Consider the following 25,711-nt stretch of genomic DNA (forward strand, 5'->3'; position numbering starts at 1 on the left):
CGTGTAACCTTGGTCGCGAACGAGACTTTGAGGCGACAATCGGCCATATTGTCTGTCGTCAAGTAAGTCCAAAATTTCTGGACTGAATTATCTTTATTCGCCTACCAATCTTGGCTTTGAATAATATAAAATACACATAGCTGATGCCCGCGACTAAATCTCCAGCTCCATTGCAGCGTGATTGAAACACAAACCAACAAACAAACACACTTTCGCATTTAGGCAATGAGAAAGATAAGAGAATAGGTATGGATGAAATTTGTTTAAACATCGCCACAATATTAAATTTCCTTTATCCCTTTTCATTCTAAGCTGAAATAATATTATTATTTCAATCCTCATTTAGTAATACGAGCAAACACGAAAACGTTTGAATTTCAAACAATTATTTGATCTGTTTTGTTTCCTCTTCTACAATAGGAAAAGCCGTAATTTGTTAAGAATGTAGCTATAATAATCTAAATACTTCGTATCTCATGGCCCGGGCGATATCTAACAGCCTTTATACTCGAATTACGTATTAATCCTTCTTCAAAAGATCTTCCATGAATAGGTAATAAAGGTCTTAAATCTCTACCTACGAAAGGTATATTAGATGTCTTATCCAATGTATTATATGTATATCTCTACAGGTTACGTACTCATAATATTTCAAAGTTAGGTATTTTCCTTTTGTGTATTCTGACTTCTGAGGTCTTACCTCTAAACAATATTGGACTTTACGGGCTTCAGGTAATTTAAGTAGTTAAAAGTTAAATAGTATGAATCAAAAGATGTAGGAGACAATTTTTTTATTTATATTGATTCCAATTTCTAAGTAACTTTTTCAAATAAACCGTTTTTAAAATTTTATGGGTTTTTGAGTGATTGTCGTATTGTTATTTTGTGACGGTGTAGTTCAGCGTTGTATATACAGCCTAAGATTGCTTCAACGGTTCAATATATTATGTTATCGATATGCCGCTGACTTGTGAACCATGTAGGTAGGTAGTTATAGTTTATTAGAATATGTTATAGAATTGAAGTTCTTAAGATCTTTAAATAATTTTATTCTTTCAATCAGTAGTTTTTTTTAATAGGCAGTAAAATATCAAATGCCAAAATAAAAATTTCTTTGATTACATAGTATGAAATAAATTTTCAATTTAAATAATAAATTATTGTTTGTATTACTGAACATTATTATTAAAGGCAACTTAACTGTGCTCTTTCTCTTAATTTTAATAGAAAATTTTATAATCATAGTCCAATCATCTCATTTTTCGTAAAGATATTAAATATTTGTTTCTTATGAAATGGTGCGTAACGATAAATTTATTTTATTTGTCATCGAATCGACTTCACATTCCATATATTTTGTAAAATTGTTTATCTTTAGTCTCAGTTTAAATGATTCTAAGATAGAAATCTACGGTAGCTATTTTCTGCAAAACTTTTGCTGACCTAAAATACGGGATTTTTGTAACATTATATTATGTTGTTCTAGTGTTTTAACAACCGAAACTCGAAAGAGTCAATAATGTAAAATTGAGTTTCTTGCAATTTCATTTGTATTTAATTTGCGTTAACATTGAAATATTATTCCAATATAGTTTATATTCCTACCCTTTTGACATAGCCAGCATTTATGATTCGGAATAAGTTAAACTAAAATCAATTCTTTATTGGATTATGTAGTCCGATTTGAATAAAAACATATATCCATATATCTTACAGAATTATATTATAGGATATTATGTGTATAAATTAATATATTAATATAGAACAGACATTTAGCCTATATTATTACACTTATGAACGTCGATACTTATTGGATATTTAATAATTAACTATTATAATGTTGTTTCCCCATTTCTCACGTTATTATTGTACATTATATTGGTATATAAAGGATGCCACACATGTAAGTAAAATATATTTAACTAAACATTGAAAATGTACTCACATATTACGCTGAAATTTGATATAATATTAAAATAAATATATTTTATCTGTGGTGTCATATGGATATGGTTATAGACCTAGAGAGTAACATAGGTAGCTACTTTTTATCCCCGAAAATGAAACGGACTCTACGGGATTTTTATAAACCTAAAACCACGTGGACTAAGCCGTGAGCATCAGCTAGTTCCTTCAATATTTTGATCATAAAGTGAACATAATAAAAACTAAATATACCTAAAACTTTTAAAAAATGTTGAATGTTCTCTTATTTTACTAAATTATTAGAAAGAGTCAATGTATTAAGTAAAAAACGGATATATACTTTAATTTCATAATTAAATTTATTCATTGCAGCTGTTTTGAAAACATATTATGATAACCTATTTTTTGTAAGTACCTATCATATTTTTAAAAGTTTGTGATTAGGTTTTAAACTTTAAATTTACTATACATTATTCTCTAAAAGCCATAATCCGTTTGTTGTGATTTTCTGACATTTTGGCTTCCATTAGCGTACAATAAACGTGAATGCGTAGGAAATTCAAACATTAATTCGATCCGTTTCAATACAACAAAAGCCCCGCTTTCCGTTTCTCGTCTATCATTTAGTAGGTAGGTACAACCAGTATATTCGGGACCTCGTCCCGAGGCCAAAATACACCGAGAACATTATCGCTGCATTATCCTAGGTACCACAAATAGAATGGAAATAATATTCGTCTCTTCTCTTTACTTAGATCAAGTTTTGGATGCAATGCTTACAAATCCATATCCATGCAGCTCCTGCCTTCCGCCTCAGGAAAGTCCAAAAGTCATTTGTGGGTATTGGTATTACCTTTTATAATAAAATCCCGCAAACTATTTTGGACTTACCTTTGCACAAGTTTAAAAAATCTATTAAAAATATGCTCCTGAAAAAAGCATATTACACAATTGAAGATTATCTAAATGATAAAAGAGCGTGGATTTGACCTGCAGCTCGTTCCAGCAACGCACAAGACTGCAAATACTATTTTATACATGGCATAATTTTGTACCTATATCAAATATTTGAAAAGAGCAACCGCCGAGTTTCTTGCTGGTTCTTCTCGGCAGGAAAGGCATTCCGAACCAGTGGTAGATGCATCCGACTATTCGTAAGCACTTGTAAAAGTTTATACGAATAAAAAAAGATTTTCATTTCATTTCATTTTCATTTCATTTCATTTCATTTCATTTCATACTAATATTATAAATGCGAAAGTGTGTCTGTCTGTCTGTCTGCTAGTTTTTCACGGCTCAACCGTTCAACCGATTTTGACGAAATTTGGTACAGAGATCAAGCTATCTCTGTACCAAATTTCGTAATTTTCGTAAATTCGTTTCATCCCGGGGTAGGACATAGGCTACTTTTTATCCCGGAAAATCAAGGAGTTCCCACGGGATTAAAAAACCTAAATCCACTCGGACAAAGTCGCGGGCATCATCTAGTAATTTAATAATCCATAACCGTTGTACGAGACTTTCCACTTTATTTTGCTTATTTTTTAAATTTAGATTTATAGAAGTGTGTAGCTGCTATAAATCTTAAAAATCTAGAAATACTATTGCGGCCTATTCTAAGCTTGCGGCATTCAATTCAACTTCGTATTGATGCCTAAATACTCGTAACATCAAAGCAAGCACTTAGGTATAGGTAACCCACGCTTACTATAGACTACATACATCCTTTCAAACAAAATATGTGATTCCCTTAATTTTCGGCGCTGATAAATTCAATTAAGTAGATACCTATACAATTTTCGCCTATTGTGCGGAAATACTATTTTCTTCCCGCCATTCGTCGCTCCACTCATCCGAGCATACTCTAGAAACTTAGCGGGCTGCCTAGAGGCACTGACAAGTGGAGCTGACATTCACCAGACAAAACTTTTCATTTTTCACTAGCGGCACTGTTCTTTTTTTTCACTTACGCCATTTATTTATTTAAGTAGGAATACTTCTAGTCTAGTCTCCTCTCCAGTGATAAGGTCGCATACAAAAAACGATCAAATGCGAGTCGCAGGCTCGCACTTGGTCGTTTGACTTGAAGGGTTCCGTATCATCGTGCAACACTGTAAACTTTTTGATTTTTGTGTTTTTGACACATTGTGAAAATTTCAAGTCTCTATACCTATTACAGTTCATGAGATACAGCCCGCTGACAGACAGACGGGCATATGGGCGGACAGGTTGACGGACAGCGGAGGCCTAGTAAGAGGAGCCCATATTGGCGGCCTTCGGGTATGAAACCTTTAACACCGTTCTATAAAGAATAAAAAAAATATTTCAAAATACTAAAGCCCACAACTTGCAAGAATCCAAAGCTTAAAAGAAAACTGCCACTAATTATACCATGACGATTCACTCCTCGTCTCAAGGATCTTGAGTAGAGACGGTTCTTAGCCTTGAGAGGAAATAAAGAAAGTATTACAAAAGAAATAATAAGAAGAGCACCTTTTTTTAAAATTCATGTGCGTATCTGAAGAAATGTGTATCATTTGCACGTTTTTTTTTAAAGGTAATGCCAGCGATTTTTTCAAATTTAATTCAAGTACCTACATACTTAGCTACCGTGTTTTCGTAAGGATAGATAGATTGGTTCATACTGGAATATAACAGGTATAGTTTGTGAATTGTGTATTTGTGGAATTCCGAACGTTTCGGCGTGATTGCAATGGATAATTCCCGTATTAAGTACTTAGTAAATAGGACAGTCATTAATTACATTTACTTTTTGTCACGTAAATTCTATTAGCAGAGACCTTACCACTTCTTCTTCTTCTTCTTCGCTCTGGGCTGGTTTCCGCACTTAAACGTTTCCGTCTGTTGTGCGTACCTTACCACTTATTTGCTAATGATACTTTTAGTCGTAAAATATGTACTTACCACGTAATATGTACATGAAAGCAAATAAATCTGAATCTGAATCTGAATCTGAATATTATATTAGGCAGGTATATATTCCTACTATCGATAAAACTTAAGCTAGTAAACCCGACTATAGTTTTTATAGTTAAAGAAATTTGTAATGTAAAAGCATTCCTACAAATTAAAATATTTCAAATCACGCATCCCTTTACAATTTGCTTAAAGAATACTACAGACCACCTTATTTCAGTAGAATTTGCAAGTTTGAAACAAAACCTACTTCGAGGCAAGCACAGAAATAGTACGCCGACATCACATTAGCATATCCCCATAAATCTCTTCACGTTACAAAACGTACCGAAAGCATAGGCGGTGCGATAAATCAAAGTTAGTAACGCCGTACCTACTCTAGAAAGCCCCTAACTAATCCATGACACGCAAACCGATATTTTACTTTTGTTCTTTTAAACATGGTTTATACTTACACGTTAGATATTGTTGTCTATTATTGCGAATGTGTTTACGACTATTATGGACCTGGACTATGTATTCGTTAAACTCACGTAAACATATCTGGTACTGTATCTTCTATACTAGAATAATCTGCTATTATTTTATCAACCGACTTCCAAAAAGGAGGTGGTTCTCATTAATTAGATAACCAGAATAACCGCTGTCGTTCCATCCGATGGACGTTCACAGCTAGACATATTATGTAGATCTGTGATCTCTTGAAGAGATTCTCATTTCTTATACTCAACGTCATACCATGTCGTGTGTTGCTTATGTCCAACGGCTTCCTAAGACTCTTTTTTTTAATTCTGATACAAGTTAAATCTATGCGATCTCACCTGATGATAAGTGATGATGCAGTCTAAAATGGAAGTGGGTTAACTTGGAAGGGATATGGCAGTTTCATTAAACCCATACCCCTGATCGGTTTCTACATGGCATCGTACCGGAACGCTAAATCGCCTGGCGGCACGGCCTTGCCGGTATGGTGGTGACTACGACGCCTAATAGGGCTTTATTAATACCTACTGTAACACAACTGTACTGATACAGATCACTGTATAAAATAGAGACCTACATTTTGTGACTATAGCTTTCCGTGCGAGACTGCCATTTCAGCACATGAGGCCCCAACGTTTATCGATATACTGTACCATAAAGGCAATGCCACTGTGGTATTCTGGTACACAATCCCTAAACTCTAGCCCTCTAACAAATAAACCTAGCGGTAGAATAGTTATGCTCTGTTTTGTCTTTCTCTGTCATCAGTAATTTGACATTTGAAGGAAAAAGACAAAACAGAGTATAACTATTCCACCGCTATTCCAGGTTTATTTGTTAGAGGGTAGTGCTATAATTTCCAGAGAGCATTATATAAATATATTTAGTCCTATCACTTTAGTTCAGTATAGAGATTGCGTTTACGCACAGAATAAATCACAAATTCAAATAAAATTGTGGTTTCGATAGTTTTTGTGTAGGAAATCTGTTAAAACGTCAAATTTATTCTAATATATTATAAGTTATTTAACGATTGAATAATCGGCCCTTAGAAATCTATAAGTTGCTTATACTTACAGTTTACACTCTTACTGATTTACCTATATGGAGCAAAAATAGGTCAAAAGGCAATAGCGAATCAAAGTTCTGACCTGAGAGTAAGTATAAAATACACCATGTCAAAGGGAGGAGAATAGTTTAAAATCTAGAAAAAAATATAACCTAAGAAATAGCGGGCCGTATAATAAATGGCGAATGAATACGTGCTACATATAAAATAGCAATGGAAGCTAATTGTAATGATCGTACTACAATATCAAAGTTTACTGTTCCAAATAATTTACTTAAAGTACCTCTATTGCCTTAAGTGAATTGAAATAGAGAAGATCTCGATCCTGGATAGAGACAACGCGTACGTGCTTTAAGTTTCAATGCTGCATCGAGTAGGGATGTACAGTGTACAACTTATTAACTTAAAAATAATCGATATTAGTTAAGCTTTGTTTATCAGCTTGTTGCTATGCTATTTAAACTGGAGGCAGAGTTCGTATTGTTCGCAGTGCATTATAGCGTAGCGTTTTTTGCGATTAGTTAGGTATAAGTAGTAACTAAAGTAAGCCTTAGTCGTCACACCTGTGGTCTAATAGAAAATTTCAAGCTTATAAGTAGATCGTTGCTATTGATCGTTGCTGGAAATAAATCAAAATCAAAATTTATTTATTTCATGTAGTGTTGTTGTAGTAGTATAATGTTCACTTGTCACACTTATTGCTACATTACGCGGCAGAAAATAATGTACATCGGACCTTAGAATGACATTTCCCCTTTGTAGAGCGTTGTCTCTGTCTCCCATACCTATGTGACGTTTTGTCGGTAACCGCTATCTCTTTCTAAAGGTCGATGTATATTATTTTCTGCCGCGTACAGTACGTCTGACTCCACCACAGGTTCCGAATGCAGACTCTACTGAGAAGAGCTGGCAAGAAACTCAGAAGTTGCTCTTTTCAAATCTAAGTTACAATATGTAGCAATACACAACACCATCTTGAGGGCAATTGAAAGCTCAGCCGGTTGCTTCCACCCAACTTTGTCAATACCTATAGGTCTAATTTTATCGAGAAAAAAGGTCAACTTGTGAGCAAAACAAAAGATTTTAAATGGGAAATATTTTACATCGACCTTTAGAAAGAGATAGAGGTTGTGTAGAGCGTTGTCTCGGTCGTTGAGACCGACAAAACGTCACATAGGTATGACTGACAGAGACAACGCTCTACGACGCCGAAGCCTCTTTCTAATAGTCGATGTACAATATTTCCTGCTGGTTACTGTAAATTATTTTAAGGAAAAGTGACTATTAACTATAATACTATTTCTATAATATTGCATTTTTTTATCAAATTTAATTCAAATGAATAAAAATACCAATTCCATGATATTTTACATTTTATTTATCTAATTTAATACAAATAAAAAACATAAGAACAACTCGATTACATGTTCAAAAATAAAACTGATTAGTTTACTACGCACATCAGACAGTTTGACTCGAATTAAAAAATCAATTTTCAATATATCGATTTTCAATTTCTTTTACCGGAAGCGACCAACACTAGTGTTGAACAATTTCTAAATCCCCTGTAAGGTGACTAGAGACTGCCAATATAGAAATTACTTACATATGGTTGGACTGTGGAATTGTTTGGTTTCCATTTGCCATTTGGAATGTTCTAAGTCGTGCCCTACTAGTAGTATTTGTCTAATTAACTTATCTCATTATACTAACAATTAATCATTTCAATTAAGAACCTTAACATAAATAAGAAGGTTCTTCCAAACAACTCGTAGGTATGTATCATGTAGACCTTTTAACAGTACCTAAACTTTTCTATTTTGAAAAGGATGTTTTTCATTTTTGAAATGCTTCCGCTAGGAAACTTTATTTTTTCTCATTATATTCATAATTTCTTAGTTAAATATCCTAAGGTAAACTTTGTCAGCTTTGTCTACAAATTAGTTTCACAAAGAAGTACCTACGTACTTTCAAAGTACTACTTTGCAAAGATAGATAATATAATGAGAATCGTTTAAACGCTTTAATTCTGTTGCGAATGAAACGAGATCTTTGTGAGAACTGAGAACTAACTATTAATCATGATTAACATACCCATATATAAGTAAGTTTTGTAAAATATCACAACATATTCGACATTTTACCCAATTTATTTTACCGATTTCATGCATAATTTTTATTTAAAAAGTTGAATTGTTATTGAATTATTACGAAAGCTTACAAAAACTTCATTATGTAAAATTAGTGTAGTGTTTTTAAAATTTTAATTAAAAAGCAATGAAAGTGTACGAAAGGTTGTAAAAGTTGTTTTTTAACGACAAGATCGGCTATCTGAACATGGTTGAGATTCCGAATTTAATTACAATTGAAAACTACAGACGCTTAAGAGCAGGTGGATTATTTGATCGCAGTCCTTATAACGGTCCAGAATTATTTTGTAATTGAAACCTCATTATATCAAAAAAAAAAATCAAAATTTGTACCACCCGGTAGAAAAACAGACTGTCAAGAAAGTCAGTTGATAAAACCGTGTCAATAATATAAATATCGCCATTCTCGCGATCCTAGTCCAGTATTACTATTCTAATTTTTATTGTCTACTAGCTTAAGCTCGCGACTTCGTCCGCGTGGACTACACAAATTTCAAACCCCTATTTTAACCCTTTTGGGGTTGAATTTTCAAAAATCCCTTCTTAGCGGATGTCTAGGTCATAATAGCTATCTGCATGCCCCATCCTTCTAGTAGTTTAAGCTGTGCGTTTATGGATCAATCAGTCAGCTTTTCCTTTTATATAATATTATAAACTAACCACAGTAGAAATGCACAGAACAATAATATTAACTTATACAATATTATAGTTTTTTAAATTCTTTGGGAACTCTTTGATTTTCCGGGATAAAAAGTAGTATCCACAGCCAAATCCATCCAGTAGTTTTTTCGTGAAAGAGTAACAAACATACACACAAATTTTCGCATTTTTTGAGTTAAAATGCTATGAAACATTTCAACTGCCACATTTTTGAAAATAAAAAATATGTTTAGGACTAGGTTATCATCCTGGCAAGTGGCAGGCTTCTGACATTCAGTATATTATTTTATGAAAATTACTTTTGGAGCACTCATAAAATAGTAAGTACTTGTCTTAAAATTAAATTCATGACGATCTCTCGGCCTATATTAAAGAAAAAAGTTTTCAGCTATTTACAGAAACGAAGAAAAGGGGTGAGGCGAAAATAATAGCAAAGGAGTAATGCCTATATAATGAGATTTTGTTTTCTTTTATCCAAAGGCCTTTTTCTCGTTTTGCATAATTACTCCATTTTAGTATTTGTTGAGACTTGATTAGGTACATTCCTAAGTTGATGGCGGCTATAGACCTCTTTAAGTGTGTTTTTAGAATTGTTAATGTTTAAAGGGATTTGTTTTGTCTTAGAACTGTAATTCTGTAAGGGGTTATTTAGAAAGTTTTCATTTGATTTCCATGTTACTTATTTATATACCTACCTACCTAATTCTCCGTTCAACATTGTTTGAGTGACGGAGTTCCTTTTTACATAGATTGTTAGAGCTTATTCTATATTTAACTATGGCATATATTATAATAATATAATATAATATAATAAGAAATTTATAAGCAATCCAATTTTGAATTAAAATATGGCTTTATTACTTTTTATTAATTTTATAAAGTTTTTTTAGATATACCGGATATACGTATCCATTTATTTTTATTTATTAAGTGTTTAGTATTTTTTGTGCACTATCCGTTATTTTTTTAATTAAGACCTGAAAAGTGACATATACCAATTTTTATCCCGGAAAAATAAAAAGTTGTAACTGAATTTTTAAAATCCTAAATCCACGCAGACCAAGTCGCGAGCATCAGCTAATTAGAATATCAGATCGAATTAATATACGAAAAAAAAAATTAGAAAACTAGGTTTCTTATCACATAATTGTTTTGATTACCAACGACTGAACCGATTTTACAGTAACTTTAGCAGGCAAGCGTATTTTTTTCTCCATCTGCGAATTAAATATTTAGCGCGTACCAAGAGCTGGCAACTGCTAGAATCTTTAAAGATAAAAATATTATATTTAAGTACTTAGGTACCATAAAACAATTATAGATTTGAAATATCGATGATCTAATTTCTAAATTGGCGTAATTAGTCTTTTTTTTAATTATGTGTGTAACAATATGTGTTATTTTTGTTCAGGTTCCAATGCTGAGCCAGTATGGAAGCTTCAAGATCCTGGTTTCGACCAGGGTTACGGGTCGGAGCGGTCGCCGGAGGAGGACTTCGTACCTCCCATCGTACCGGCGATATCTCTTGAGCAGTATGAAGCAGAGCTGCGGACTGTCTATCCGTTTATCACTGATGGTAAGTAATTTTTAGGGTTCCGTATCTACAGAAAAAATAGGAACCCTTATACGATCACTTCGTTGTCTGTCTGTAAATTCGGAGGAATCAAAACCTATAGGGGTAGGTACTTAACGTTGACCTAGAATCATGAAATTTGGCAAGTAGAAATGTTTTATAGCACAAGTACCTAAAGGAAAAAATGAAAAAAAAATGAAAATGAAAATGAAAATCTTTTTTATTCGTATAAACTTTTACAAGTGCTTACGAATAGTCGGATGCATCTACCACTGGTTCGGAATGCCTTTCCTGCCGAGAAGAACCAGCAAGAAACTCGGCGGTTGCTCTTTTCAAATATTTGATATAGGTACAAAATTATGCCATGTATAAAATAGTATAAAAAATCCGAGCACTGTTGCATTAGCATGTCGGTGACATGACCTTGACGTTTCTTCCCATCTCAAAATTTTCCAACGCACCTATAGAAGTTTTCACTTGAAAAATGTAGTCCAAAATCCAGTGTAAAATCAGTACTAATATTATAAATGCGAAAGTGTGTTTGTTTGTTGGTTTGTCCTTCAATCACATTTCAACGGTGCAACGGGTTAACGTGATTTTTTGCATGGGTATAGATAAAGACCTGGAGAGTGACATAGGCTGCTTTTTATCTCGGAAAATCAAGGAGTTCCCTCTCGGGATTTTTAAAAAACCTAATTCCACGCCGACGAAGTCGCGGGCATCAGATAGTAAAATGTAATTTTTGAAACATGCTGCGATAATTTCTTATGAGTAGCAAATTTATACTACAATATTTTTTAAATCTTATTTTGAATAACGACCATTTTACAAGATTCTTACCAAAGACATTATAGGTAATATAAGTAGGCTTAAACAAAATTGGATAATTCTTTAAATTTTCTTAAGCTGAGAGTTTCTCAGAAGTTTTAATTAATTTGATAGATTTAGGGCGACGCGGACGTTCCTTTGAAAAGGAAATTTAAGAAAATAATTGTATGGCTATTGATTAACCTGGTAGATTCACTTGACTATTCAAAATCACTTGTCACTTGTTTTTAATATATCTTTCTAAGAAGTATAATTAACTTTTTTTTCATTACATTCTTTATTCAGTTCCATTTGTGTCAAATGGTACTTAAAGCGAAAAGCACTTCCCTCTAATAAATTTATGCTAATTCCTCTTGTGAATCAGTTTATATTTCAGGGAAATACTCGTATTTACCTACACTTCACGGTGAAGTAAATGACTAAGCGAGAATTACCCAACGAATCCTTAATTTTTAACTCAATCCTTTATTTTGTCGCTCTGCTTCATTACCTACTATATTTAGGTAGTTTATGGTTAGATGCTCCGATCGTTTCAGAACGAATATATTGAAATAGACAGACCGACAAAGTTAAAGTTTGTTGGTACTCAGTTACTACAGAACAATACGTAACAGTTGCAAATAAAGTACCAGGGTACTATCAGAAACTAGGAGCACAAAACTGCTCCACACTCCGACCTAATATGCTTAGCCACACCTTTGTAAATGTAGTTTCTGAACTAAATTATTCAAGCATAATTCCCTCTGTCATTGCCTACTCGTAGTTCTTGAGAAGCTAATTCGGTGAAAGTGATTCAGTTCTTATTGCTACATTTGAATTAACTGTTACAGTATTCGCTATAAGTATTACATTTTTACTCTTTCATTGTAGGTACTTTTATACTTTATCAAAATTATTTTATACCCTAATCAAGAACAAATACTGTTTTCATACGCATTTTCAAATTAATACAAGAGCAATGGTAAAAGCAATTGAAATTTGAATATTGAAAATTCTCTGTTATTCGAATGCTAAATCTATGCAAAATTTAAAATAATACACTGGTTTACAATAACAAATTCAAATAGAATGGTATTAAGTATATAATTTAATTAATTGGAATGTCTCGTCAAAATGTTTGAAATATTTTCAATTTTATAACTGAACTAGCTAATGCTCGCGATTTCATTCGCGTGGACTACACAAATTTGAAACCCCTATTGTACACCCTTACGGCGATTCTGCACTCATCCGATCCGAGTCCGTGAAAATACGTTCCTTTTTGTTTGTATGGAACTCGGATGACGGAGGTGCAGTGCGTAATCGCCGTTAGAGGTTGAATTTTCAAAAATCCTTTCTTAACGAATGTCTACGCTATAATAGCTATCTGCATGCTAAATTTTAGCCCGATCTTTCAAATAGTTTGAGCTGTGCGTTGATAGATCAGTCAGTCAGTTCAGTCAGTCCTTTTCCTTTTAAATATTAAGATGTCTAGAATAAAAACTCACATCATTACAAACTTGAAACATTGAAGGGTTAATTTAAAAAAACAACGTGAAAATGCAAATGGCATTTTATCCTTTTATCTTTATCGACAGGAAACCTTAACCCTCGCTTGCCGAGATAAATAAAGGGGATGCAAAAAAACTTTTGTCCTTTCCGGAGTTTCAGTAACATAATATTTTACGTTCGATGTGCATTATACCTAGTAGGTAGGTACAGGTCGCTGTCTGTCTGTCCGTCTGTTGCGTCTGTCAAGAAAACCTATAGGGTACATGCCGTTGACCTAGAATTATGAAATTTGGCGGGGAGGTCTTTATAGCACAAGGAAAGGAATAAATCCGAAAACCGTGAATTTGTGGTTACATCACAAAAAAAATAGTATTTTCAACTTTCACATTAAGATTATACAATACCATTTTGATTTATCATGCAAAATGTCGAAAAAAATAGTACGGGTACGGGTGATACGGAACCCTCGGTGCGCGAGTCTAACTCGCAATTGGCCGGTTTTTCCTTTTGAGGTACGGAACCCTATAAAGTAATCAGAACGAGCACTTTTACACTTTAATTACATTAAACGAACACGTTGCTTACTTCTGATGAGAATTGCAATCAAGAAATTGGATCTCCGACATATTGCATTTGTATGATTGACGCATTACGGGAGGCGGCTTCAGGCTGCAGCTCGTTTATTAAAAAGAACATTTTTAATAATTTTTAATGATTTCATATGCATTAATACTATTATATTAACAGAATATCGAATACGCTCAGTATCTAAATATATAAAAGGAAAAGGTGACTGACTGACTGATCTATCAACGCATAGAATCGGGCTGGAATTTGGCATGCAGATAGATATTTTGACGTAGACATCCGCTAAGAAAGGATTTCTGATAATTCAACCCCTAAGGGGGTGAAATAGGGGTTGGAAATTTGTGTCATCTACGCGGACAGTCGAAGTCGCGAGCATAAGCTAGTTATCTAATAATTTTCATCCGCACATGAAAATTCAACTCAATCGGGAATTTGAAGTACCTACCTAGCTGAACTTCAAGTTACCAATTTCGACGGAAGGACAACACACGAACAAGTCAAACTAATAAAAAGCTTTTAAAAATACATCCGATACTACGAGTGAAATGCTTTATCTCCGAAAGAATTGGGTGAAAACTTTTTGTCCGTCATATAAAAGGGTTGATTTGAACTGAAAACATTGTTCGATGATGGGTACGATCCAATTTAGAAAGGGCCCATTATCCTTAATTGCGTTAACAGATATTGGCTTAAAACGTGCGAACGTGAGCGATAAGCGGTGTTTTTTAATTAATTCCAATTTTTCAACACTGACACTACACCTCAAAAATTATCTGTAAAATATACTGAAAAATGGGTTAACAAGCTCTTTATACAATAATCGCGGGTTTACCTTGCTTTTATCGAACACAAACGAGCACCGTAAAATAATTATCTTAAGTTTTGCATATCAGTATATCGCCCCAAACACTCAGGTAGGTCACTCATATTATTACATATATCATATAGTAGGTATTGTTTCTCATTATCCCTGCTGTATTGAAGTTGTGAAACATACTAATATATAGTCATGGTAGTCAATGCATATTGACGGCCTCCCTTCGGCCGTGGCTAGTTACCACCCTACATAGCGTGCCGCCAAACGACTTAGTGTTCCGATACGATGCCGTGTAGAAAACTAGAAGAAATGGGAATCTCTTCAAGAGATGAGAGATCTATGTCCAACTGTGTGTGAATGTCCATCGAATGAAACGATACCCGTTATTCGGGTTATCTAATTAATAAATAGTAGTAGGTTATTCTATACGCAAGTGAGCTAAATTAATCTGCTGTAAAATTGATCATCACCTACCTACTTTTGCAATGTATAATTTTGGTAACTTGCCTTAAATTATGTTACCAGAATTTACAAAAGCGTAACTAAATTAATTAAAAGCCTTGACAACATAGCCTCCTCATTTTCTATGCTACTATTCTAATTAAACAAAAAGCTCATAGTCATAATTACAGTGTTCCTACAAACTTCATAAATAACTAGCTTATGCCCGCGACTTGTGGACTTACACAAAGGGCTTTAAATATTTTGGTATACCTAGCAGTCCGCCATTTTACTTTATCCTAAAATAGCGGCCACTCTATTAAAAACCTGTATTTAATCTGACATCTGTAATGGCCAGTGGCCATTGGCCATATCAGATGTGTCTTCTTTGTCACCTCAGTATTTAATTTCCATCATAATGAATACCACTTTCAATTGATATCAAAGTACACAAAGCGGAGTTGTTGTTATCAAAAAACACCTGGCCCCATTTCACTCCAAACCTACGACATGCGACGGCTCTAACTAAACCTAATAATACTTACAGCAATTCTGAAATACTGTTCTTTTAGGAAATTATCTACATGCACGGCGCACCTTTTAGCACTTTTTTCGCTACCTATTCATATTCAATTACTCTCCGAAGTCCAAAATCTTTGAAACAAATATATTACGCTGCTAAAATACTTTGGCGTATTAGGGATTTCCATTACTGTTTTTATTGCAGGGCCTAATCTGGCTTCGTGTGTTGCGAGCCAATAAGGGCCCTAGTCGCTATGGCATTCGAAACGTCACCACGCAGTAAACACACTTTCGATAAGCGATCACCACTAGGAAAACTGATTTTAAAAACCATGAGACGACATTACAGAAAGAGACCAATTTATAAAAGTGTTAATTTTTGTCCGTCAGTTCTGTCACTTCGTTAAAATGTTCTTTTCAGTTTGTAGAACAACTTTTATTGAACGACTTCGCTACAATGATCTAACACACAACGCACACCTGCAAAGTGATGTGGAGCCGAGGCGGAGCCTGTTTATTTTGGTAACTAAGTACTTATCCAAACTATGTATATATAATTTTTATGAATGTTTTTACCTACACTTTAAAGAAATTATGGAAACTCAAACTAAGCTTCCTTTGCATTAGCATAACGGTGACGACGATTTGGTTCCACTCTACGCAGGTACGCGTCGAACCTTGTTGTCCGAATTGTATCACAACTATCAAATTACTCGAAAAACCAAAAACAAACGTGTTCAAATTACGTGTTGAATGCCATCGCGAAAGGTATCATCTCATTTAGGTATTCAATTTGTATGCAAGGCCTACGGTTACCTGGGTAAGCTTCGACCTGCGTCATTTGCAGCTAACTCTGTACGGGCCAGCAAAAAGCCAACAGCAAATTTGGCTTACAACCGTTTAGGCCACGTTTAGGCATATGATTCTGAATATGTTACACATGATTTATGGTTGTCTCGTGTTTTGTAGTGATAAATTGGGTGCTGGCTTTGCTGCTGTGTTTTATTCTCGACGGCTACGGCTGTTTTTGACATGTCTGTACTCTGTATGTTATACATTCACTGGGCTTTGTATGCGGAACTATTTTACACACGTCTCTATAAACATATTGACATTATCTCTAAATCCATAACAGTTTACAGTATGCGGCAGAAAAAATGTTCATCGACCTTTAGAAGGAGATAGCAGATTTGTAGAGCGTTGTCTACTTCGTTGACACCGACAAAAAGTCATATAGGAGACAATGCTCTACAAAACCAAAGTATCATTCTAAAGGCCGATGTACATTACTTTCTGCCGCGAACTGCACGTTCGATCACAAGTTGCCTTAAAAAAATTAACAATCTAAGTAAGTACCATGTAGTGTTATAGTTTCTTCAATTATTAATTTCCTTACAGACCGATTACAGCGATTAAATCACTTGGGAATTATTTTTTCAAAAAGTTTCATTCCTTAGCTAGGTGGATGCGATTTGGTAATAAACTTTTATCAATTCGGCTTTGGGATATTTTAAGGCACTTTTAGATTGGCCCAAAAAAATGTTAGACACAAGCGGAAGTTTTGGTAGTGCTCTGGGCCTGGCCATTCTTGGGATTGCCTAGGCCAATCGCGACAATTCGGTTTTGGTCTATAACCTATAGAATAGAAGGTTTACGTAACCGTAAGGCATTGCCAAGGCCTGCACCCGTAAGTAGTCGAAATTCCACGGATACGTACGAAACGATTTGCCTCCACATTTCTGATTCGAACCGCTAAGATTTGGAACACCCTTTCAGCAGCAGTTTTCTCCTCCAGTTATAATATAGGTACCTTCAAGTCAAGAATGAATAGGCATCTTCTTGGCAAGCGCACTCCATCTTAGGCTGCATCATCACTTACCACCAGGTCTGATTGCAGCCAAGCCATAGTCTATAAATTCTGCGCTTTCGATTGTTCTTGATAGAATCCAACTTCCAATCGACGCTGCCTTCGGGTAAATGAAATTAGATTTCGACTTTTCATCCGTTTGAGTTTTTGTAATATTGCTAGCACTGCATTATCTATCCGTCATCCTATTTCAAATCTATTGAAAGTTTTCTACCAAAGCAATCAGTATAAGTCTCAACTTGTAATATTCTATGCATTTCAATAGGTAGGACTATTCGCAAGGTATTTCGATAGAGCTCGCAACACCTCACATACAGTAGGTATACATTATTATATAGTATATAGGTATGCATATGTAATTTGAATCACAAGCAACTTTTTTTTTAAAGAAAAGAAATCAAATAAAAAACATGACTAATAATAATATACATACAAAAATGTGTTTGATTGTTGGTTTGTCCTTCAATCACACCATCATTTCATCACAGTAATGGATCGACGTAAGTTTTTGCAACTTTTTACTACGGGAAAACAAAGACTTACCTCAGGATTTTTAAAAATTTTACTTTGAATTTTCAAAAATCCTTTCTTAGCGAATGTTATAATAGCTATCTTTCACAGTTCGATCCTTCCAATAATTTGAGATGTGCATTGATAGATCAGTCGGTCAGTCAGCTTTTCCTTTTATATATTTAGATTAAATAACAAAGAGTCAGTATAACGATCGTCTCCTATTCCTATTAGTTATAATATTAAGCTCGTATTGTGCATAGTTGCTAGAAATTTCACTGCGTAGCAGTTTACAACGTACGTAAACAGTGTGTGTAGACACAATGCTTGGAAAACCGCTCACGCAAGGGGCATGTAATGTTGACTTAGCGTTATGCTAACATAAACTAGTAGGAGGTAGTGTACACTGAATTTTTCATGCAAAATGCTAATATAAATAGTATGAAACCAGTTGGCGACTAAAAATTTTATTTTTTTAAAGAATAATAACCGCCGATATAAAGAGGCTGGCGGGAAGTGGCTGGATGAGGAAGGCTGAGGACCGGGTGTGGTGGCGCTCTATAGGGAAGGCCTATGTCCAACAGTGGGCGTCCACAGGCTGATGATGATGATGATGAGAGAATAATATACTTACCTGTTCAACAGAAAACTTTTTACCCTACCAGATATAGTACGCGTCACTCGTCAGGTACAGGTCAAGATGGCAATCGGGGTATGAGATGAGGTGGGGGGACGCCCCGCACACGTCACCTGTTCTATCCCGCACCGGGCTAGCGCGGGGGTCGTGCGTCATCTTGACCTGACGGCCGACGCGTACTTTATACTGTAGACTGTAGGTGTAGGTTCCTTTTAAAGTTATTAATGGCAATTTTAATTTTTTTATGCCATCTAGATATACTAGGTGGGCACTTCAAAAATATGGTAGGTAGGTAACTAGCTACAATAGCCAACAAATATTAGTAATTTCTGCTATTTGGGTGCACATGAACGTTTAGTGTCCACGCGATTTAAAGTCGCACGCCCGCCATCTATACTTCACTTGTGTAACTAGGCTAAAGTACCTTTTTCATTACATTAAAATTTAATGACCTGTGTATAACCTGTAAAGAAGTTTTTAGTATGTCATCATAATACGATGCCGTAAGGAGTCTTTATTTTTAAACTAGCTGAATAGCCTGTGTTAATCCAGGCTATAATTTATCTCAGGAGACGCAGTAGATGCATCCATGGGGCATAGTCTCAGGAGCGGAAGGTGTGGCTGTGATGAATGTTTCATCACCGATTCAATCACTGGTTAACCGACCGATTCCTGACTGTCCAGTTTGGTGACGGGTAAGGGAGTTGTTGAGGATGGGGAACGTGGAGAAGGAATTGCCCTCCCCGCGAGCCCTAGCCGCGAAACCTGTGGATGTTGGACGCGGGCCGGTGCGGTCCCGGTGTGGTCCTCGGGTTAGTTGGCGTGCTCTGGTTCCGGTAACGGTGTTTGGGGGCACGTAGTGCCCCAGCGGTGGGTCTGCTGCGGCGGACATCCGCCGGCGCGGCGGCGGCGTTTTCGGTCAATTGTGCTCCGTCGTTAGCGGTGGGATGGAACTTCGTGAAGTTTTAGTCGGTTCCGACATAGCTCCCCCGTGGCTGGTTCATGATGGATTTTCCTCACGAGATCTATCTTCATTCCAAATTTTAGACAAATCCGTTCAGTAGTTTTTGCGTGAAACGCGCGCGCACACACACACACACACACACACACACACACACACGTACACACACACACACATACAATCTTTCGGTTTTATAATGTAAGTGTGACAATCGCCTACAATATCGAAAATCTCAGTTGGCCTTACTTTGAAAATTAAAGAACATTTTACAAAGGGCATCCGCCATGACGGGGCGTAATGTTCCGGAAAATCCAACGCTAAGCAAGTAATTAAACTCCCAAATCTTGAACAAAATAGCGTCATTATTCCCTTTCATGCAAAGGGTGCGGCTTTCCTTGCGACCTCTCACAAGTCACATCGCCCACTTCCTTTTTGGCACAAATTCAAAACGATTTACGAAAAAATAATTTATTATAACTTGAATGTTTTAAGTAACACAACGTCGTTAGACTAAATAGCGATACTTCTATTTTTAGGGTTCCGTACCTCAAAAGGAAAAACAGAACCCTTATGGGATCACTTTGTTTCATGAAATTTGGCAGGTAGGTAGATCTTATAGCTGACATTTGGGGAAAAATCTGAAAATCGTGAATTTAGGGTAATTTCACACAAAAAAATTAAATTGTGGTCATGAACTTATAATTAGTATTTTCAACTTTCGAAGTGAGTGACAATATCAAGTCATATGAAAGGTCTTCACCTGTACGTACATTCTAAAACAGATTTTTATTTATTTTTATGCATCATAGTTTTTGAATTATCGTGCAAAATGTCGAAAAAATACGACTGTAGTACGGAACCCTCATTGCGCGAGCCTGACTCGCACTTGGCCGTTTTTTTTTAATTTAAGTTCCATTCATTTTTAAAACCCTTAATTTTTTTAAATAATAGTGTTTAAATCGTAGATAGAGTAATAAAGCTAGATAAAGGAACGTTTGCTTTCTCATTCACACTAAAAAGAGAGCACAGATAAAGTTACTAATGTGATAAGCAGAGACGCAGCTAACCTATTTTTAGTCCCTTATCGTGTAACCGATTTTTACAAGGAAGGAATACAACTTTAGTTGCAAAACAAACTTGAGAATTCGTGGCGTCATTGTATTTCTCATTAGTTATTTATTTGTTTTCACATAAAAAACGTTTAATAGAAAATACTGTTGATCGGTTAATAGTTTATACAAATATTTACTACTAAACAATGGTAATCGTTACGTCGTACTATCGCTATCTCATACGTGGTCACACAGTACTTTAATCTAGCTGTTTTACTCAATCTACAGCTTAAATCTTAGATTACGGAACAATAAAAACGATAAAATAACAAATATAGCTGTAAGTACCAAAAATCCTTGCCCGTCTACAAATTTTCTAAAAGTCTGTGTCGATAGCGGAGGTTTCTTTGCAAAAAGAAAATCGAACAGCGAAACGAATATATGAAACCTACCTTCCAACATACTCGTTGGAAACTACCTACGAAATTGTTTTGTTTTATTTTTTGCACGGTATATTTTAAAGATCAACCCATAGGGAATTTACATTAAAAACTTTATAATTGTCATCCCTGAAGACTTTTATTTCGTGAATATTTAAATAGCATATCGCATTTTTACTGGGAAACTCTGTATTATGTAGGATAAAGGTACGCAAAATAATTGTTGTAAGGTAGGTAGCGTTATTTAACTTTTCTAATTTTACTTTTCACTCCCTTTTAAACGGCGCGGCGGCGTAGGACATGGCTTTAATATTTATAGGCATTCTCACGGTTTAATTTTCTAACATCCGTGTAGGTACACTATTCTCGAATATGTAGAGGAAAGCAGGTAGGATTCGTACAGAGGGAGCATTCGTACAACAGTCATATCTACACTATGCTACATGGTGACGCGTTTGTGTTTTTGTATATGTGAGGCCCGCTCATATTCATAGGCTCACAGCTAAGTGCAGTGGCTGTACAACAGTCAGTTTTTTTAGAATAAGTCAAAACGTGTTTTCACACCGCGAAAATAATTTTTCGACTCATCTTTGACGACATTAATTCGTAATAAGCTTGGCTCAAATTGTTAAAGTAACATATAATAGTCTTTGGATAAGTGCCTCAGATTCATGTGTAAACATTAATTTTGGGATAACCTTCACCGTTATTTTTGTTTTAAATTTATTGTTTGATTTTTTTAGTTGGGGTACCTTCGTGCAGTTAGGAGTGGGGTGGATTCGTACTTTACGAATGCACCCCGCGTGAGTTCAGGATCGTTTTTGCACTAACTGGGTTATGGGATTCCAATTCTAAACCACTCCCAGATGATAACATGCAACAAATAGTGGTGGTGCCTTGACTAGCAGAGTAGAACTAGAGTGAAGAAACTCTCGGTTTGATCCTGAAATCGACATCTGCTAAATATTAGGCTAGGGGTGTCGTTAAATCAAAAATACCTAGTAGTTTCATAGCCTACCGAGCGTCAAATATAGGTGACATTTGACGCCTGCCAGTGTGGGTGAAACCTCGATGTTTTCTTTCTTCGAAGTTTCATGCCTGTGGTTAGCTGCGCTATAAGTCAAATCAGCAACTTCTTATCAAACGTCAAAACGCTGGCTTAGTAGGTACCTATGGCAGCTTGTATAAAAGATATACATAGATATGACGTCATAAACATTTGACGTACTCTTTATATTTAAATCGACAACTTTAGAATCAGTTTAGTAATTGTTAAAACTTACAATGGACGTGGATTTCACGAAATTTGGAAGACCCTCTGTTTAATAATAATTACTAAGAAATCGTTTATTTTTGACATAGGCGCTATCCCAATTCAACTCCCAAAGAAATAACTCTTACTCAACAAGATCTATCATCAAGATTGCCACCTCCATCACCATCTACATCAACTGTGGGATGATGACGCCAGAAATTATGCAACCTTTTACCTTAGCCTAAAGTGAATGAGAATGCACCTAAAAAGACACAAAGAAAGGAAAAGTATTAGAAAAATTAAGGATATAACATATAATCCCGAAAAAAATAGACTGATAGAAAAGGAAAGAACAAAAAAGATGAAAAAAGAAGAACAAGAGAGAAAACAGAAGGCTAAAGAGATGAAACGCGAGTTACTATAACGGTAAATTAGAATGTTGATTAATGAATGACTTAAATTGTAACAAATTGTTTGTAAACACCATATTGTTAGTTATTACTATGTTTAAGGTTGATTCTGTGTTAATTTTGATATCAATAAATGTTTAATTTCATATAAAATAGCCTTTTTAATTCCTGTGTACGAAGGCTCCCCACTATGTACGAATGTACCCTAGTCGATGTACGAAGCTACCTCGCGTGTGGGGTGCTTTCGTACGATTTCCATTTTTTGGGAAATTCATCATAGCTTTGTCATCTTACTTTGCATCAACACTGAACTACGCTATAATTAAAGCCAGATAACTAGGTAATCCAGCAGCGTTGAAATTATTTTAAAATATTTATTAGTTTTGTTTTTACATTACCTAGAGTAAAAAGTGTACGAATCCTACCTGCTTTCCCCTACCATTATTTCACTAATAAAATAGGAAATGCTGAAACTAAAGTTCCCAGCCAATTGTGAATTCTCTTATCTCAAAAGTCTCAAAAATAATAATTTTATATTTTACTAGCTTATTCCCGCGACTTCATCCGCGTGGACTACACAAATTTCAAACCACTATTTCACCCCCTTAGGGATTTAATTTACAAAACTCCTTTCTTAGCGGATGCCTACGTCATCATAGCTATCTGTTTAGTACCCACTAGGCTACAGCTTTCTAAATTGTAGATACGTCTTTGAAAACTGAAGTGGGAATCTAAATCTAAACTAAATCTAAATATGTATATAAAAGGCAAAGGTGACTGACTGACTGACTGACTGATCTATCAACGCACAGCGCAAACTACTGGACGGATCGGGCTGTTTGGCATGCAGATAGCTATTATGACGTAGGCATCCGCTAAGAAAGGATTTTTGAAAATTCAACTCCTAACTGGGTGAAATAGGGGTTTGAAATTTGTGTAGTCCACGCGGACGAAATCACGAGCATAAGCTATTTATGTATAAAATTCTTGAACATATTTTGCCTTGAACATACTTAATTCTTTCTAATTTCTTGTTCAAGAAATCAGAAAATTAATAGCTATTTCTATCGACCAGCCTAAGCAATATGGTAGGCAGGTAGGTATGCAGTGACTTTGATGTTTCGATTTTTCTCCAACAAACGGTTTATTTTTGTTTCATTTGAAACCATTTAGGTTATTTCTTCTTTACAATTTGCTCTCTTGAGGAAACTTCAGAAATTGTTTACTCGGTATTTTCCATTTAATTTTGCTTTTGACAAAGGAAACAACTTTATTACATTTGTAATTTAAATATTGACAAATAAATGTTTCGCATTGTTTAAAACACAACAAATAAATTGCTTTCAAAGTTGGAGAGGACGATGCAAGTTTTAATAATATTAATGTGCTGCCAATAACCTGGACAAAATAGGAAGAGTCATTATTTGTCATCCGTTTGTCTTCTGGATTGATGAGAGTTGAGGACTTAAAAGAAATATTCTCTTTGAAAACATTTTTTTCCGTTCTATATCTTCCTAATATACATATTCCATATATGTTGCTTTACACAAAGGACAAAGTTTAGGTATTATGCCGTTCTATTATCTGCTAGAAGCTGAGAAGCATATAAATCTGTATATTCCTACGAGTGGTGCGTTGCGTCTTGATGCAATCGTGTGATGAAACCAATTGCTTACTTTGCCTGCATGTGTAGTAGCAGAAGGTTGCCTGTCCATTTAGCATGCCGCACATACAGACTTATCTAGTTATAGCACTTCTAGCTGATTACAGCAAAATAAGTTTGCTGTTCAATGTGTTCCATGTTAATCATATGACTTTTGCAAAGTCTCTCCTGCATAATATTGTCGCCTGATTCAATCCAACTTGTAGTTTCAACATTTCAGTTTACTACCTGATTTATAATACGATAAGAAGAATGGGCATGAAATTAAAATACTTTAGTCTCTCTATATCGTTAAGTTTCTTTTTTATATAAAATATGAAGTTAATTCACCAATTTTCGCTACAATTTTTTTTCGCAAAATCGTTAAATCAGAATTTAGCCATTCAACATCCATAACTTTCGAGATTCACTGCGTAACTGAATTCGTAAAAATACATCAAACGTCTTTCATCCACAATAGATTTTCTACTCCACATTATGTTGACCTTTTACCCATACATACTCGAGGCCGAGTGCTTTCTCATGATCAGAGGAAATTCCACAATCGACTTCATTTCTCACACTATTCTCGAGTGAATCTCGAAACGACGAAAGCGTTTTGTAGAACCTCCTATCGACACATTCTGTTAAGAAGGTTATTAACTTAAAATTCTTTCAGATGTCAACTATCAGTAGTAGGTAAGATATTTATTGATTATTGATCGGTATATATTTCAGACCTTAGCTGATATCTGTCTGACAGCCAACTGCTCCTAAAAATTAACCTGTGGATTAAACCTTGCGGTAGAAAAAGTCTATTGTTTTAACTATTCCTACCACGGTTATTAACTATCTCAGCAAAGGAAATATAATTATTATTAAATACGTGTATATTTTTGAAAACATGCCTCATGGCTTTATAGCAACAGAACACAATAAATTTAACTAGACAAAAAACTTATTACGTGTAAGATTATAAGTAGAAGAATTTTGTTATTTTTACTTTCCTATAAGATATTTATTTTTATTAATGTATTGCAATAAAGTAGTTCTTTGTCATAGTTTTAGAAAAGATGTTTAAATAAATAAATCATCGCTAGGGTTTTGAATAATACCGGGAATATAATAGTGGACCAAAGATTTCCAGTACAAAAATCTGTATAAAATAAAAAGGTAAAAAAGTTAATTACGCATAATATAAATGTTGAGGCAACATTATTCTACACGCAGCAGTGGGCACTGGGTAGGTAGATAAACACGCATCATAGAGCAGGCGTGTGGAGGTGCCCGCTGATCCAGAACGCGATAGGTTATTCCTGTTCATCAAATCCATACTAATGTTATAAATGCGAAAGTGTGTCTGTCTGTATGTCTGTCTGTCTATCTGCTTGCTAGCCTTTTCATCCGTTCAACCGATTTTGACGAAATTTAGCACAGATATAGCTTGCATCC

General features: G+C 35.0%; 1 protein-coding gene across 4 annotated transcripts in view; it reads left to right on the forward strand.

Annotated features, from left to right (window-relative positions):
* The window catches only part of LOC117984616 (uncharacterized), a 127,334-nt gene that overhangs the window by 59,513 nt on the left and 42,110 nt on the right, over window positions 1-25,711 (forward strand). For all 4 annotated transcript variants that reach the window (XM_069500167.1, XM_034971235.2, XM_069500166.1 and 1 more), the window contains exon 3: window positions 10,637-10,801. In XM_069500167.1, coding sequence (XP_069356268.1) covers window positions 10,637-10,801 — 165 coding nt within the window. The remainder of the gene's footprint in view (window positions 1-10,636; window positions 10,802-25,711) is intronic.

Source organism: Maniola hyperantus, chromosome 8 (assembly GCF_902806685.2).
Source record: "Maniola hyperantus chromosome 8, iAphHyp1.2, whole genome shotgun sequence".
Classification (NCBI taxonomy): domain Eukaryota; kingdom Metazoa; phylum Arthropoda; class Insecta; order Lepidoptera; family Nymphalidae; genus Maniola; species Maniola hyperantus.